Below are 14,991 nucleotides of genomic sequence, written 5' to 3'. Positions count from 1 at the left end.
TGAAGTTGCAGGAACTGAGGTCAGAGATGAAGAGGGACTCGCCCAGGAGCACAGGTTGGTCGGAGTCAGAACTACATTCCTAGGCGCCTGAGGGGTAGGCAGTACTGGACAGTAATTCCGAGCACAGAGAAAGGCTGGGGGCAGACCACCCTGGCTCCGCCACTCAGCTGGCGTTGGGCAAATCAGTCCACCTCTCTGTGCCTTGTCTTCCTCACCAGAGAACATGACAGTGAAATAACTCAGTATTCACCAGGTACTTAGCACAGAGTACGGCACACTCTGTAATAAGGGCTTGCTGTGATTATTTCTTCTATACTTTGGTCTGAGCATCTTCTTGCCTTTTTTTTTTTTTTTAAACATCTTCCTTCTGCTTTTTAAATTCCTATTCCTCTTAGTATTCCTCCCATTTCCCTTTCTTTCATCCTTGCTCCTGCTTCTGGGGGTGGGGGGGCAGGGGAGGAGAGGGTTGGGTTTTGGGAGAAAAGTGGAGTGACTGCGGGGACGGCCATGTCCTTGAGAGCCAGCCAGAGCTTGCCGTGATAACCCATAAACACACAGCCCGCGCATGTCAGTGTGATGACTGCACACCATCCACGTGGGGCAGTTACACACATATTCACTCAACAGTCTCTTAGTGTGACAGGCCTACACTCAATCAGCCCAGGCTCTCCTGGGTTCAGAAACATCTGGAGCCCTTTTCTGGTGGAACTCTTGCCCAACCCCCAGCTGGACAACATTCTCTGTTTGTGTGTCCAGCTTCCTCAGACCCTGGCTTGGCATTGGGAGTTATCAGCCCCGAGAAGGTTGAGTGAAGAGGGCACCTCTAGAGGGTCTTTGATCCAGAAACATTCAGAAAGACTGTGATGGTCCTCTACACACACGTACACACATAACAGGCTGACACACGTGTACACACGAACCGGTAGGCTTGAGTCTGCAGCTCTCAAACTTCTTCCACATTGACGATGGTCCCAACCAGATCACGGATCGTCCCGTGATGTGGTTATGAAAGGACTGATACCCATTTTACAGACTAGGAAGCTGAGGATGAGGAAGAGTAGTGCCTTGCTCAAAGGCAAATGAAGACGAAGAGCTGAGATTCAAACCCAGGACCCCTACATCCTAGCCTCCAATCCTTCTCTGTTTCACCGCAGCTGGGAGCTTTGAGCCCAGAAGGCGGCTCAGACCAGCGGGGATTGGATTCACGCCCCGCTGCCCACCCCACGGGGTCGCGCCAATGCCACGCCTCCCCTTGAACTGTCGCTGGGGAGAAGGGAGAAAGCGGCCACAGCGTGTCTCTTTAATGCGCGCCCCGGAGGCCCAGCGCGCCCCCGCCACTATAACTGGAGTGCATGGAGCGGGCTGCGCTCAGAGGAAGAAGGGCGGGCGCTGGGCACCCGTTGACCGACTTTTCCAAGTGCGATCTGCGCCCGTCCGGCCCACGTCCCGCCCCCATGGACCCGCCCGGGGGCGCCCTCAGCTGAGGACCCGACGCCCGCCGGGCTCCGGGCCGGGTTGCACCCCGCCGCCCCAAAGGGACGGCCGCGGGCTGTGCAGGCTCCCCGCGCCTCTTCCCGCGGCGCTCGCCGTCGGGCGAGGGCTCCGCCGCCGCCACGCCTCGCGCCCCGCGCTACCCGCCCCATGCTGGTGCACACTTACTCCGCCATGGTGAGTAGCTTCGGGGCCCGGGACCGGGGAACCCGAGTGCTGGACCTGCCGAACCTCCACCTCCAACGAAATCTCGGAGGGAGGGGGCCGCAGGGACTCCGCCAGCTGCGAACCGTGCGGGTGCGCGCGGGAGACCGCTGTCCCAGCCCGAGGCTCCCGCGCCCGCGGGCCCCTCGGAGATAGACCTCAGGCCCCGCGACGCGCGGGGCAGGACGGCAGCCGGATTCCCGCGAGCTGAGGAGGGGTCCTCTCCGGCCGGGGCAGTGGGGGTGCTTTCAGCTGCCAGCGGGTCGCCTAACGCGCCCCTCTCCTTCCCCAGGAGCGCCCCGACGGGCTGGGCGCAGCGGCTGGCGGTGCCCGCCTGTCGGCTCTGCCCCAGGCGGCCTACGGGCCCGCGCCGCCGCTCTGCCACACGCCGGCCGCCGCCGCCGCCGCCGACTTCCAGCCGCCCTACTTCCCGCCGCCCTACCCGCAGCCGCCACTGCCCTACGGCCAGGCGCCCGACGCCGCTGCCGCCTTTCCCCACCTGGCCGGGGACCCGTACGGCGGCCTGGCGCCCCTGGCACAGCCGCAGCCTCCGCAGGCCGCCTGGGCCGCGCCCCGCGCCGCCGCCCGCGCCCACGACGAGCCTCCCGGCCTGCTGGCGCCGCCCGCCCGCGCCCTGGGCCTCGACCCGCGCCGCGACTACGCCGCCGCGGTGCCCCGGCTCCTGCACGGCCTGGCCGACGGCGCGCACGGCCTGGCAGACGCGCCCCTCGGCCTCCCTGGGCTGGCGGCGCCGCCCGGCCTAGACGACCTGCAGGTGAGGCCCGAACGGTCCGGGATGGGCCAGGACCGGCCGCGGTGATTCAGGACTCTGGCTGGAGGCACGGTGACGAAGGCGGGCGTCTGACTCTTCTCTCAGCCTGCCACTTCTCACTCATGACTCCGAGGACGAGTCCCAAATCCGGGTCAGATGCTGCCTGTCCATTCAGGCGGCCTGGCACCGAGTCAGTGCGCGGTGCCTGGAGGGCGGCAAGCCCTGGTGGAGTAAATGGGCAGAGGCTCAAACACTTCCTTAGCTCTCCGCTGGGCCACGTGGGGCATCTATGGTCCAGTCCCATTCCGCTGGGGCAGCCTGTGCCTGTCGCGAAGAGAGGCGGAGGAGTTGTCCAAGGTTCAAAATTCCTATTTCGCACGGCAGGGTGAGGATCCAAGGGCCCCAGCTGTAAGGCAGTCCTGGTCCCACCTGTGGCCGCCCCCAGTATAGGTGGTGAGCCTCGGGCGGAGCAGACAGGACCAGGACCAGGGACAGCAGGGGCTTGGGAAGTGACAGGGGACTAGGTCCACAAGCGCCCTTACCACTGCCTCTCCTGTTTTCAGACCATGGATGAGACCGGAATGAGTCTTCTGGACCAGTCCGTGATCAAGAAAGGTAAGGAACAGCATGCATCTGCTAGAGCAGAACTGGGGGAGATGGTTCAGGCTCCCCACGCACAGACCCATTTTCTTCCCTGTGGTGCTTGCCTCCTGTGTGTCGCTGGGTTCAGTGGCCAGCCGGCACTCTTCCTCGCCCATTAGAGGGGCAGCAGAGGCTGTGGTCCTGACCAGAGCTTGGGCAGATGGGCTGGTTGGCGTCTGGCCCCCAGAGCCTGCGGCCTGGAGTGGGCCGAGCCCATCGGACTCACTCTGCTGCTTGGGCCAGCCAAGCCACACAGAGGGTCTTGGCCTCTCCCTACCGAGTGGAGGGCGCTCTTGTAGATCTGGAATTAATTTGCAGAACGAGTTAAACTACTTTCCTGTTTCCTAAGAGGTGGGAATGGGGGTGCAGTTCCCATGGGTTTCCTTAAATGATTTCCACATTACAATGCCTTACCATTTCCTAGCTAGGCAAGCTTTCCTTCCCAGCAAGCAGGGCCTTGGGGTCGATTAAGGGGTAGGGGAAACTTGAGTTTTCCCAGGGGGAATTTTCTGTCCTTGCAGGAGCCTCTTTCTGCATTTAGGGTTATGGGAGTTGGTGTGTGGTGTGTTAGTCTGAGTATAGGAGGGCCAGGACCTGCCTGATCGTGGATGTCCTATGTGAGTTCAGGGTCCTGTACGTGTCTGGTATGTTCCTTTCCTAGGTGTCTTTCTGGTATTTTTTGGCATGTGTGTCTCTATTGCTGAGTGTGTGATGCGTGTCCACTATGTTGGTGTATATTTCTGAGTGTTTGGGAGTTTCTATGTGTGTGTGAGGGTCTTTGTTGTGTCCTGGAATTTGTTCTTTGGTACTGAGGATCTCTAAGCATGTGAGAATCATGCCCTGTGTGTTTTTGGGGGTGTTTGTGTCTCTGCACTAGTAAAAGCCAGGGGTTTGAGACCTGCCCTCCAGTGGATTTTCCAGCTGGAGGACCAAGTTCTGGACTTGCCAGGAAAAGGTGAGAAAGAGAGAGAACGAGATGCAGAGAGTCAGAGGGGTCCAGGCTTTGGGCGGGCTCCTTAGATTTGGGGCGGGTGCCCGGGGGAGAAATTCAGTGGCACACACAAGCCTGCGGTGCCTGGAGCAGGCACAGATCCCGCAGGATTTGGCTCCAGTTGTTTTTCAAAAGAGTGAATTCAAGTCCAGCCACTGTTTGCACTTCCTGTGTTCTCACCGCAGACTGGGGCTGAGGCTGGGGTAGGGGTGGGGGCGGGGGGCCGGACCTCCAGGAGCTGGAGCTGGGTTACCAGGGACTCAAAGTTAGTTGGACAACCTAGAGCGTGTGGGGGTAAGATGAAGGGACAGGCTTCCCGGAACTTAAGGGAGGAGAGCCTCCAGGTGTCGGGCTGTGTCACCTGGAGATGGGGATGTGGAGAGGAAACTGGAACCGGCTTCCTGGAGTAGTCGCTGAGGTGGCGGGTGCTGCTGCCTTGGCTTAGTGGACTTCTGGGAACTCGTCGAAAGGAAGAGCTCGGTCTGCAGTTGGCAAGAGCCTGCCGCTGAGCTGCGTCCACCCGGAGATACGATCATGGTCGCGGCCCCCAGTTCCCGGCTTCCGCCCAGGCTATAGGGGCTGGGGCGGGTTGGGGGGAGCGGCTGGGCTCACTGATTCCCTGGGGGAGGCCAGCCTCCCCGCATTTGGGGTAGGAGCTTGGGAACCTCTGCCCTGGGGAAGGGTAGAAGGATCAGCTGGGGCTCTGAGTACCTTAAATTTCAACCCCCAGGCCAGAGCCAAGACAGGAAGCTGGCTGCGAGGAGGCACTGGAATTGCCCTGAGTTGGTTTCTCTCAGAGGACATCAGCTGTCATAAATTCCGGGTCCTAAGTGTGCGCCGGAATCCCCAGTAGCGGTCCCAGGACCACAGGGAGGGCAGCTGGGGTTGTCCGGAGTGCGGCCCGCTGGGCCCCGCGGGGCTGATGTGGGCGCTGGCCGTCCCGGCCGTGGGCGCGCACACCCGCCGCACCGCCGTGCCAGCCCGTCGGTGGCCGAGCGCAGCGAGACGGAGCGCGGCGACCTGGGCGCCCCACCCCGGACGACGAGTCACAACCCGGAGCGCGGCGGCCAAGGGCGAGCGGTGAAAGCCGGAGGCTCCCTGCGGAGGGAAGCGCCTGGTTCGCTAGCCGCGAGCTCGGCCCTCCGTCCGCGCCCCGCGCCTTGGGGGAGGAGAGCGGGTCAGTGCAGGCGCTTTCCAGCTTTGCAAACGCCGAGGCAGAGCTGGTCCCCGAAGGTCCTCACCTAGGGGCCGCATGGGCGGGCGACGGCGCGGAGCCGCTGTGGCTAAGCAGGTGGCCGGGCTGGAGCGCGGCGCGCAGCGGGCAGTTTCGCCGGGGACTTCCGCCGTCACCGCGGGGCGCCAGGGGGCCGTGGATTCGCGTCCTTCTTCGGCCTCAGGCCCTTCCGATGACCTCGAGAGCCCCGTAACATCCTGAAGACCTCCGGCCCCTGCCGGAGGTGGTGGGGGACCCACCGGCCCACCTGGGCCCTGGAATGATAGGAAATCATTTTTGGCCCCGGCGGGAGGGACAGCTGAGGTTGAGCCCGGGCAGCTGAGGCCCTGGGTGCGAAATCCGGGCAGCCCCCACCCTACCCCAGAAGCAGTCTATCTATCGCAGGGTGTCGCCGGCGGGGGGAGGGAATCCTGGGAGTTCTCGAGGGTCCAGACCTTGGTTGTAAAACTTTCGATACTCCAGGCACTTGTCCTGGAGGGGAGGGGAAGAGAAGCCTCGGCCCCACCTTACACGGCCCTGTGGGCTGCCCCTTGCAGCCACGGTGTGGGGCCGGGGGTGGCTGATGGAGCCGAGGCCGACCCAAGGAGAGGCTGGGAGCCCTCCATTTTCTGCCCACCTTCGTTACCTCCAGTTTTGCAACCTGCCCTAGGGGCACAGAAAGCAAGCGGGACTGGTGGGGGACACATCCCTGGATGGGAATATTTTCTAGCCGAGAAATGCGGTGGGGGGGGGGGGAATCGGCACCGGTCGTGTGAGGGCTCAGAGGAGGAGCGCTGAGTGCCTGAGGTTAGGGGGCTTCTTACAGGAGAGGTTAAGACTGTCTCCGCAGGTGCTTCACGGGTGTTTGTTGAATCAATGAGTGATGGGTTTTGAGGTCCGAGTGCATTGGGACAGAGGATGTAGAAAGGGCTGAGCTATTTTCGCTGCACTAGGCACAGCGTGTCCAAACAACCTCCACTGTGGAAAAGCCAGACAGGTTACAAGGGTTAAAATCTGCGCGGGTTTCAGGTTATACGGCCACAGCTGGAGGGCAGTGGTTCAGGGATGAGAATTGAGATAAATTACTCCTCCCCTCCAGGAGAGTGGGTGGGTGCCTAGTTGGGGGTGGGAACATCCCTTTTTGCTGGGCCCTGTGGTCCAATCTCAGGGTCTCCAGAGCAGGGGCTGAGGTAAATAGCTACCCTCTCCTCTGCTCGCCTTGGCTCCAGGGAAAGAAAGGGGGATGGGGAGGGTCTGGGCTTCCAAGTGAATCTCAGCAGGGCCAGGCCTCCAGTGAGTGAGTGAAGTACTCACTTCTGAGGCAAGGATTAGATAAATAGTATATCTTTTTTTTTTTTTTAAGATTTATTTATTTACTTTAGAAAGGGAGAGAGAGAGAGAGAGCACACTCTCTCGCATGAGTGGGGCAGGGGAGGGGCAGAGGGAAAGGGAGAGAGAATCCTCAAGCAGACTCCCTGCTGAGCACAGAGCCCAAGGGGGGGCTCAATCTGAGGACCCTGAGATCATGACTTGAGCTGAAATCAAGAGTCAGACACTTAACCGACTGAGCCACTCAGGCACCCCAGGTAAATAATATATCTTAATGCAGTATTTTAAAATAAGAAGTACTGCCAAAAATCCACAAGGAACAAAAATCGGTTTTACGTAAAGAGAGGATCTGACCCAAACTTCTACATTCCTGCCTTCCTTGCCTCCCAGGCCACTGTCCACCCCAGAAAGAGGCTGAAAAACCGGTGCCCAAGCAGATAGGGTTTGGACAGTAGCTGAGGGCCACACAGGGCAGGAGAGTGAAGGTTAGTTAGTGGGAAGGAAAGTTAGCGAGCAGGCCCCACCGAGGGCAGACAAAGAGGCTCAAGTGGGCTGGGGAGGGTGTTACTACCCCTCCTGTCTGCCTTCCTCCAGCCGCTCCCCTCCCCCCTCTGGGCCAGTGTACCCTAAGTGTGGGCTAAGAAACCACATGCATCAGAATCCCTTTGAGGTGTTTATTTAAAAAATGCAGATTTCCTGGGCACCACTCCACATCTACTGAACGAGAGTCCCTGGAAGTATGGCCTTGGAACTTGCATTTCTTAACAGATTTGTTGAAGTAAAATGTACAGACCTAAAATTCACCCATTTAAGAGTATAATTCGATGATTTTTAGTAAATTTATAGAGTTGTGTAGCCATTACCACAATCAGTCTTAAGACATTTCCATCACCTGCTAAAATTCCTTCATTCCCATTTGTAGTTAATTCTCATTCCCACCCCAAGCCTTAGGCAACCACTGATCTGCTTTCTTTCTATACATTTGCATATTCTGGACATGTTATATCAACGGAATAAATAAATATGCCGAGGGTGCATCTAGCTCTTTTTACTTAGCATAATGTTTTTGAGGTTCATCTGTGTCATAGCAGGTGTGAGTAGTCCCCTTCTTCGTGTTGCTGAGTAGTAGTACTCCATTGCATGCATGAAACACATTTTGTGTACCCATTCATCAGTTGATGGACACTTGGGATGTTTCCACTTTTTGGCCACTATGAGCAATGCTGCTCTGATCATTCACATACATGTCTTTGTGTGGATGTATGTTTTCATGGCTCTTAGGTAAATTCCTAGGAATGAAATTGCTTGATGTTATGGTAAGTTTGTGTTTAATTTCTTAGGAGACTGGCATGCAGTTTTCTAACGGGCTATTCTGTTTTACATTTCTACTAGCAACAGCGCGAGAGGGTTCTTCACCTACACTTGACATTGTCTATCTTTTTTTTTTTTTTAAGATTTATTTATTTATTTTAGAGAAGGGGAGCAAGAGAGCACGAGTGGGCGGGGCAGAGGGAGAGGGAGAGAGAATCTCAAGCAGACTCGCTGCTGAGTGCGGAGCCTGACTTGGGGCTCTATCCCATGACCCATGAGATCATGACCCTAGCTAAAACCAAGAGTTGCATGCTTAACTGACTGTGCCACCCAGGCACCCAAATATTGTCTGTCTTTTTTATGATAGCCATTCTGGTAGTACCTCAGTATAGTTTTAATTTGCATTTCCTAATGACTAATGATGTTGAGCACTTTTTCACGTGCTTATTAGCCATCCATATGTCATTTTTAGTGAGATATCTATTCCCATATTTTGACCATTTTCCAATTGGGTTGTTTATCTTATTAATAGAGTTACAAGAATTCTTTACATATTCTGGATATACATCCTTGATCAGATATGTGATTTGCAAATGTTTTCTTCAAGTTTATGATTTGTCTTTCAATTTTTTTTAATAGCGCCTTTTGAGGTGCGAAGGTTTTTAATTTTCGTGAAGTCCACTTTATCATTATTTTCTTTTATGGATCATGCTTTTAAGGTTGAATCCAGAAACTCATTCCCCAGCCCAAGAGCACAGTGATTTTTTTCCCGGGGTTTTCTTCTAGACAGAATTGAAATTTTAGTCAGCTTTCTGGGAGAATCTTTTGCACTGTCCCCAGATTCAGTGCTCAGACAGTATCTACCACCTGTGGATGGAGTGTGTAGACAAGTGTGTGGGTCTTGTCTGACAGGTTGCACAACTAGGAGATCTTGTGTCTGTAGTGTCTTGGCTTCTGCTTGGGTATTGGGGGGGCGGGGGAGGCAGGGAGGACACCATGAATAGACCACTTCAGCCTCAGGAGTCACTGTGGTGTGGGAGACAAACACCAGTGTCCCTGCTTTGCAGTCTGTGCTAGTTTAATTCCTACCTCCATGACTGTCCTTTTCTCATGCCATCCACCTCCCTAACCTTGGGTTCCATTCCTCTTGCCATTTCTGAGGGCAGAGGCTCTGAGGAAAAGGGGAAGGACAAGTGGGGGAGGCAGCAGAGTCCGTCGTTCCATATCCAGACGTATGTGCACCTGTCACGCACCTACACTCAGCAGCACCCGGGTGCTGGCATACACTCCATGTTTAACGGTATCGACAGGAGCAGAAGCACCTGCAGATATCCATATACAAGCTGCCACATCCCTGCAACACTCAGGAGGGCAGAAACTCTGTCTGTGTGTAGAACTGGGGATCAGTCCTCGTTTGGTGAGCCAGTGCGCACGCGCACACTCTCGCCCTCACTGCTCTGTCCATGACAGGCATCACAGGCTGTGTGACCATTTTTGTGGCACACGAATGCTCACATGGGTCTCTGCACGTGCACAAACAGCCTCATGCAGCCTTGGTCTCCCTCCCCTCATATGGGGCTTGGCCTCAGGGAGCCCCTGGTTTGAATAGAAGTTGGGATAGAGGAGGCTGCTGGAGGAGAGAATTTTCTATTCCTTCTGACTGCTGCCTCTGGCTAGGGGTCATGGGAGGGAGGACAGTCATTCTGCCCTTCTTTTTATTTATTTTTTATTGTTTTTTTTGAAGATTTTATGTATTTATTTGACAGAGAGAGAGAGAACACAAGCAGGGGGAGCAGCAGAGAGGGAGAAGCAGGCTTTCCGCTTTCCGAGCAGGGAGCCCGATGTGGGGCTCGATCCCAGGACCCTGGGATCATGACCTGAGCCGTGGCAGACGCTTAACCGACTGAGCCACCCAGACACCCCTGGGTTTTTTAAATTTTTGAATCAGTTGCCAGGGTTTAAAAATCCAGAGATTTCACAAAGAAATCCAGAATCCTGGTTTCATCAGCAAACAAATAAAGCGGGAGTTCTGGCAATGTTGGTGTGTCCTGCATGGTACCTCTCAGCCACGGAGGGGCTTTCCATAGGGCGGCGCCTGTCCCCCACACTTTGCTTCCTTGTTACCTGTTGTGCTCCCCCTCTTTGAAGCCTAGAGCTGTGCTGTCCACTGTGGGAGCCGCCTGGCGCATGTGGCTGTTGGGCACCTGAAATGTGGCTAGTCCGAATCTAGATGGGCTGGAATGTAAAATATGCATTGAATTTTGAAGGCTAAGTACAAGGGAAGAATGTAAAATAGCTCATTAATAATCTTTAAAATATTGATGACACATTTCTTTGATAGTATTTTTGACACATTGGGGTAAATAAAATATATTAAAATTAACCTCACGTTTCTTTTTACTTTTTTTAAAGATTTTATTTATTTATTTGTTGGAGGGGGGCACAAGCAGGGGGAGCAGTGGGCAGAGCAGGCAGAGGGAGAAGCAGGCTCCCTGCTGAGCAGGGAGCCCGATGCGGGACTTGATCCTGGGACCCTGGGATCATGACCTGAGCCGAAGGCAGACGACCAACCAACTGAGCCACCCAGACGTCCCTCTTCTTACTTTTTTAAAAATAGGGCTCCTAGAAAATTTAAATTTATGTTCTATGTATATATAAATTATATATATATTTTATATATATGCTATATAACAGAAATATACTATACTATATGTATAAATATAGTATGTAACAGAAATATATATATAAATATAAATATTTTTATATATATGTATATATATATATAAAATAGTATATTTCTGTTGGTCAGTGTGGGTCGAGAGCCTAAAGGACAAATGGGGGACCAGGCAAGAGGGGTAAGCAGCAGCCAGAACACAAAGTGGGTGAAGGAGGGCATTACATGGAAGGCGCTAGGATGGTTAAGGATGTGAACTTTGGAGTCCAGGATCAGAGTTCAAGACCCATTTCTGCTCCCTACTTGCTATGCCACCCATCTGAACCTCTCTGAACTTTTAGTTTCTCCAATTTGAAATGGGGATAGAGAAGAGCATCTACCTCATAGAGCTGTTTGTGTAAAGCACTTGATATACAGTTGGCACTCGCTGAAGGATAGGCGACCTCATCCTGTCCTGCTCTGAAGCTGGGATGTGATTCGAGGGCAAGTGACGGGCACTGATGGGTTTTAGCCTGGAGAGTGATGTGTTTCAGAAAGATCCTTTGGGGCGGGAGCAGGGAGACTAGAGCAGAGCTGCAACGAATTTCAGGCGGGAAGTGAGCGAGCGTCTGTGCTAGAGAAGTGGCTGCATCTGGGGGGCCCGTGGAAAAAGGAGAGCCGCAGGACACAGTGACAGAAGGGATGTGGTGGGAGAGGGCAGCGTGGAGGGCAACACTGAGGTTTCTGGCTGGGTGTCCTGGTGGAGGGTGGGAATGCACATCCAGAGACGGAAAAGCTGGAGGGGCTCTGCCAGGCTGAGAACCGGTCAGCCTTGCTTACCTCTGCATTCCCTGGCACACAGGGCTCAGCAGATCATTGCTGAATGGCTGGAGGGCTCCTGCCTTTGAGACCACAGTCCAGGGCTTGTACTGGTTCTCAGGCTAGCAGCTGTGTGATCTCAGGCACACTACTTCACCTCTCTGGGCTTCAGTCTCCCCATCTATAAAATGGGAATAGTAAACATAGCCCCCTCGTGCGTTGTTCTGAGGAATCGGTGACATGATCCGTGTAAGGACATAGCATAGCGAGTGCTCAATTAACTGTTGGCCTCGGACTTCCCACTTAGTCCGTCCCCATACACACACACAAGGACTGCCTTCTCTCCTGCTCTCCCAAGGCTCTCACTTCCTTGGAGGAAGAGAAGCCCAGGTGGAAGCAAGGACCTCGATTATTCTCCCTTCCCTTTGAGGCTAAGCAGGAGAATGGAGGTTAGACCACAGAAAGAACTTTCTTTTAGAGCCAAGAGTATCTAAGTTGGGGTTGTTTTGTTTGTTTGTTTGTTTGTTTTTCCAAGTAGGCTCCACGCCCAGCATGTAGTCCAATGCGGGGCTTGAACTCACAGCCCTGAGATCAAGACTTGAGCTGAGATCAAGCATCGGACATTTAACCAACTGAGCCACCCAGGCGCCCCTCCAAGTGGGTTTTAGAAAATTAACTTCTCAGAGTCCCTTCCCTACCCTACACAGATCAGTGGATAGAGAGCTTTTGGGGCAGGGGCCTTTGGGGGTGTATCTCTTTATTCCTGTCTCCTTGAGCATCCCACAGTGACTCGGCAGGAAGAGGGCCAGTGCCAGAGGCCTAATGGGGTCATAACCTTCCTGCCCCCAGGATGTGGAATCCCAAAGTCCCCAGGCCTTCACTGATCTGGGGGGTGGCATGTGGGGGTCATAAGCAGGCAGGGGGAGCTGAGGACTCCTTGCACGTTTGTGCAGGCCCAGCTGGGCCCTGCTGCGGTGACCCAGGATTCCTGCCTCCGTATTGTGGCTCTCTCTTTGATTGCACTTGCCCCGACTCCAGGACTCTGCAGAAGCTGAGTTAACAGGGCACCAGCCTGGCTCAGTAAAGGGAACACAGGTACAAGAGCTAGACGACTCCGGGTTCGGTACCCACCACCCATTAGCTGAGTGGACTTGGGTGAGTCACGTTAACCTCAGTGTGCCTCGGTCTCTTGTAAAGCAGGGACAGTAGAAACTGCCCTCGGAGAGGCGCTGGGCTGTTCCGATGTGGCTGTGTGCCCAGCATGTGGCACGGTGCCCAGGACATGGCGCTTCCTCAGTGCTCCCACTCCACAGCTGGCTGGCACCCGCGTCCTGCACTCCCCGGCTCAGTGTTGTCTCTCTCTCCCTTGCTCTTGCTTCCATTCTGCAGTCCCCATCCCCTCCAAAGCCAGCAGCCTCTCGGCCCTCTCACTGGCCAAAGACAGCCTGGTTGGTGGCATCACGAACCCCAGTGAGGTCTTCTGCTCCGTGCCAGGCCGGCTCTCCCTGCTCAGCTCGACGTCCAAGTACAAGGTGACGGTGGGGGAGGTCCAGCGGCGACTCTCGCCTCCCGAGTGCCTCAATGCCTCCCTCCTGGGCGGTGTCCTTCGCAGGTAGGACGGCCAGCCGACGGTTCCCTGCCGAAGTCCGTGGTCATTTCAGACCTTCTCAGGGGAGCAGAGAGGGGCCACCCTCACCCCAGGCCACAGCCTCATCTCCATCTCTGTCTCCTTAGGGAACTGTGCATGTTCTGGGGGCAGGCCCAGGTCTCCAGCAGCTCCCACAGGTCTGTGGGCTTGCGGGTGGGGGTGGACAAAGAAGCCTGATCGCAGAGAAGGGATGGAGGACTGACCCGTGTTGGGCAGAATGGACAGGCTGGGGCTGGTGAAGAGAGAGTGCTATCTTCATCCTTTGCCCCAAGAAAGGGACCCCAGGACCCGAGGCTCACTCCCTGTGGGGCACAGGCCTCTCTCGTGTGTATGCGTTTTGAGGTCCGTGGTTTGTCTTCACAGTTGGTTGTCTGTCTCTCTCTGTGCATGTATGTCCCTGTGCCTGGGGAGGCGGGTATTTGTGCTTCAGGGCTAGGAGTTTTGACGGGTCTGAAGACAGTGTGTGAATGTGTGTGTGAGTGCACACGTGCATGTGTGTGTGGGTGGCATGGGGGACACCCAGAAGTGTATGTTTCCATGAACGTGAGTTTCCTGTGTTGCGTTGGCTACAGTGGGCCCTCCTCTGTGTGTGACTGCGTGTACTTCTAGGGATGGACGTATGTGTGTGTACGTGTCCGCAGCTCTGTGTGGAGGCTGCATTTGTGCAGGGGTGGGGGTGCACCTGGTGTCTTTGAGCACCCCAGAGGGGCTTGTGTGTGTCCATGAGTGTCTGTGCATCTGTCCCAGGGATCCTGGGTCGGTGTGACCTGTTTCTGCGTCCCTGTGTGTCCCTGGGAGCCCGAGTCTGCGTGTCTCTGTGTACGTCTGACCCTTGCGGTGTGTGTGTGTGTCCTTATCGCCCTCAGTGTGTGTTCATCCGTAGGCGTGTTTCTCTCTGTGTCCCTGGGTGACTGTGTGTGTCCCTGTGTATCTCTGCATATCAGGCTGTGTGTTCCCGGGTAGCTGTGCATGGCTCAGCCGGTGCGCTGAGGTGGGGGGAAGCACCCCAAGATTCCGGCCTGTCCTTCCCCACCCAGGCTGTCCCTGCTGCTGTTGAGAGGATCAGGGAGAAGTGAGCGGCTCTGGGAGCTGGGTGCTAGGCCCCTCCAGCCCCACCTTGGCGGCAAAGTCAGTGAGGTTAGAAGGAGGTTGGGACCGGGCCGAAGGAGGCCCCCGGGCATCCCCAGGGCCAGACCCCGGCTTCAGCAAGGGTGGGGGCGGGGGAAGGCCCTGTTGGGGTCACTTAGCCATACGCTTCTTCCTTGTCTTCATGGTGTTTGTCTGTCTCTGTCTGTGCACGTCCAGGGCCAAGTCCAAGAACGGGGGCCGCTGTCTGCGAGAACGGCTAGAGAAGATCGGGCTCAACTTGCCGGCTGGCCGTCGCAAGGCCGCCAACGTGACACTGCTGACTTCGCTGGTGGAGGGTGAGTGAGGCCTGAGGGCGCGTGGGCGCGTGGGCGGGCGTGTGTCACCCAGTGGGACTGTGGGACTGTCCCTAACGCAGGACAGTGCGTCATGTGTCAGGAAGGGGTGTGTGTGATCCGTGTGTACGTCTATATAGACCGCGCGAGCGTGGGCTTGTGGAGGGTTGGAGAGGAGTGGCCGGTGTTTGGATGGGGTGAAGGGATGAGGGCCTGAGAGTCCCTTCCCTGGAGGCTGGGGACTCTGGGCTCAGTCATCTCGAGCCCAGGCTCTGGGATACATGGTGGGCTCAGCTGCCACCCCTGAGCTTAGAGCCCCTGTGGCCCCAAGGGAGGGGCTGGGGCTGCGCCGGGAGGGAAACCGGAGGAAGGTATCTACAGGGGCAGAATGGGGCAGAGTGGGGCAGAATGGGCAGAGTGGGGCAGAGTGGGGCAGCGTGGGGCAGAACGGGGCAGAACGGGGCAGAGTGGGGCAGAGTGGGGCAGAGTGGGGCAGA

The 14,991-nt window shown here is 56.0% G+C and overlaps 1 protein-coding gene across 1 annotated transcript in view; it reads left to right on the top strand.

The window, feature by feature from the left end:
- Positions 1-1,641: 1,641 nt before the first annotated feature.
- The window catches only part of TFAP2E (transcription factor AP-2 epsilon), a 16,236-nt gene continuing 2,886 nt past the window's right edge, over positions 1,642-14,991 (top strand). Inside the window, exons 1-5 of the mRNA XM_032417530.1 lie at positions 1,642-1,668; positions 1,988-2,470; positions 3,031-3,082; positions 12,815-13,037; positions 14,379-14,497. Of these exons, the coding sequence (XP_032273421.1) occupies positions 1,642-1,668; positions 1,988-2,470; positions 3,031-3,082; positions 12,815-13,037; positions 14,379-14,497 (904 nt within the window). The remainder of the gene's footprint in view (positions 1,669-1,987; positions 2,471-3,030; positions 3,083-12,814; positions 13,038-14,378; positions 14,498-14,991) is intronic.

This window comes from Phoca vitulina, unplaced genomic scaffold (genome assembly GCF_004348235.1).
Source record: "Phoca vitulina isolate PV1807 unplaced genomic scaffold, GSC_HSeal_1.0 scaffold2, whole genome shotgun sequence".
Lineage (NCBI taxonomy): Eukaryota > Metazoa > Chordata > Mammalia > Carnivora > Phocidae > Phoca > Phoca vitulina.
Note: the sequence above shows the minus strand (reverse complement) of the source record. Positions and strands in the feature narration are given on the sequence as shown.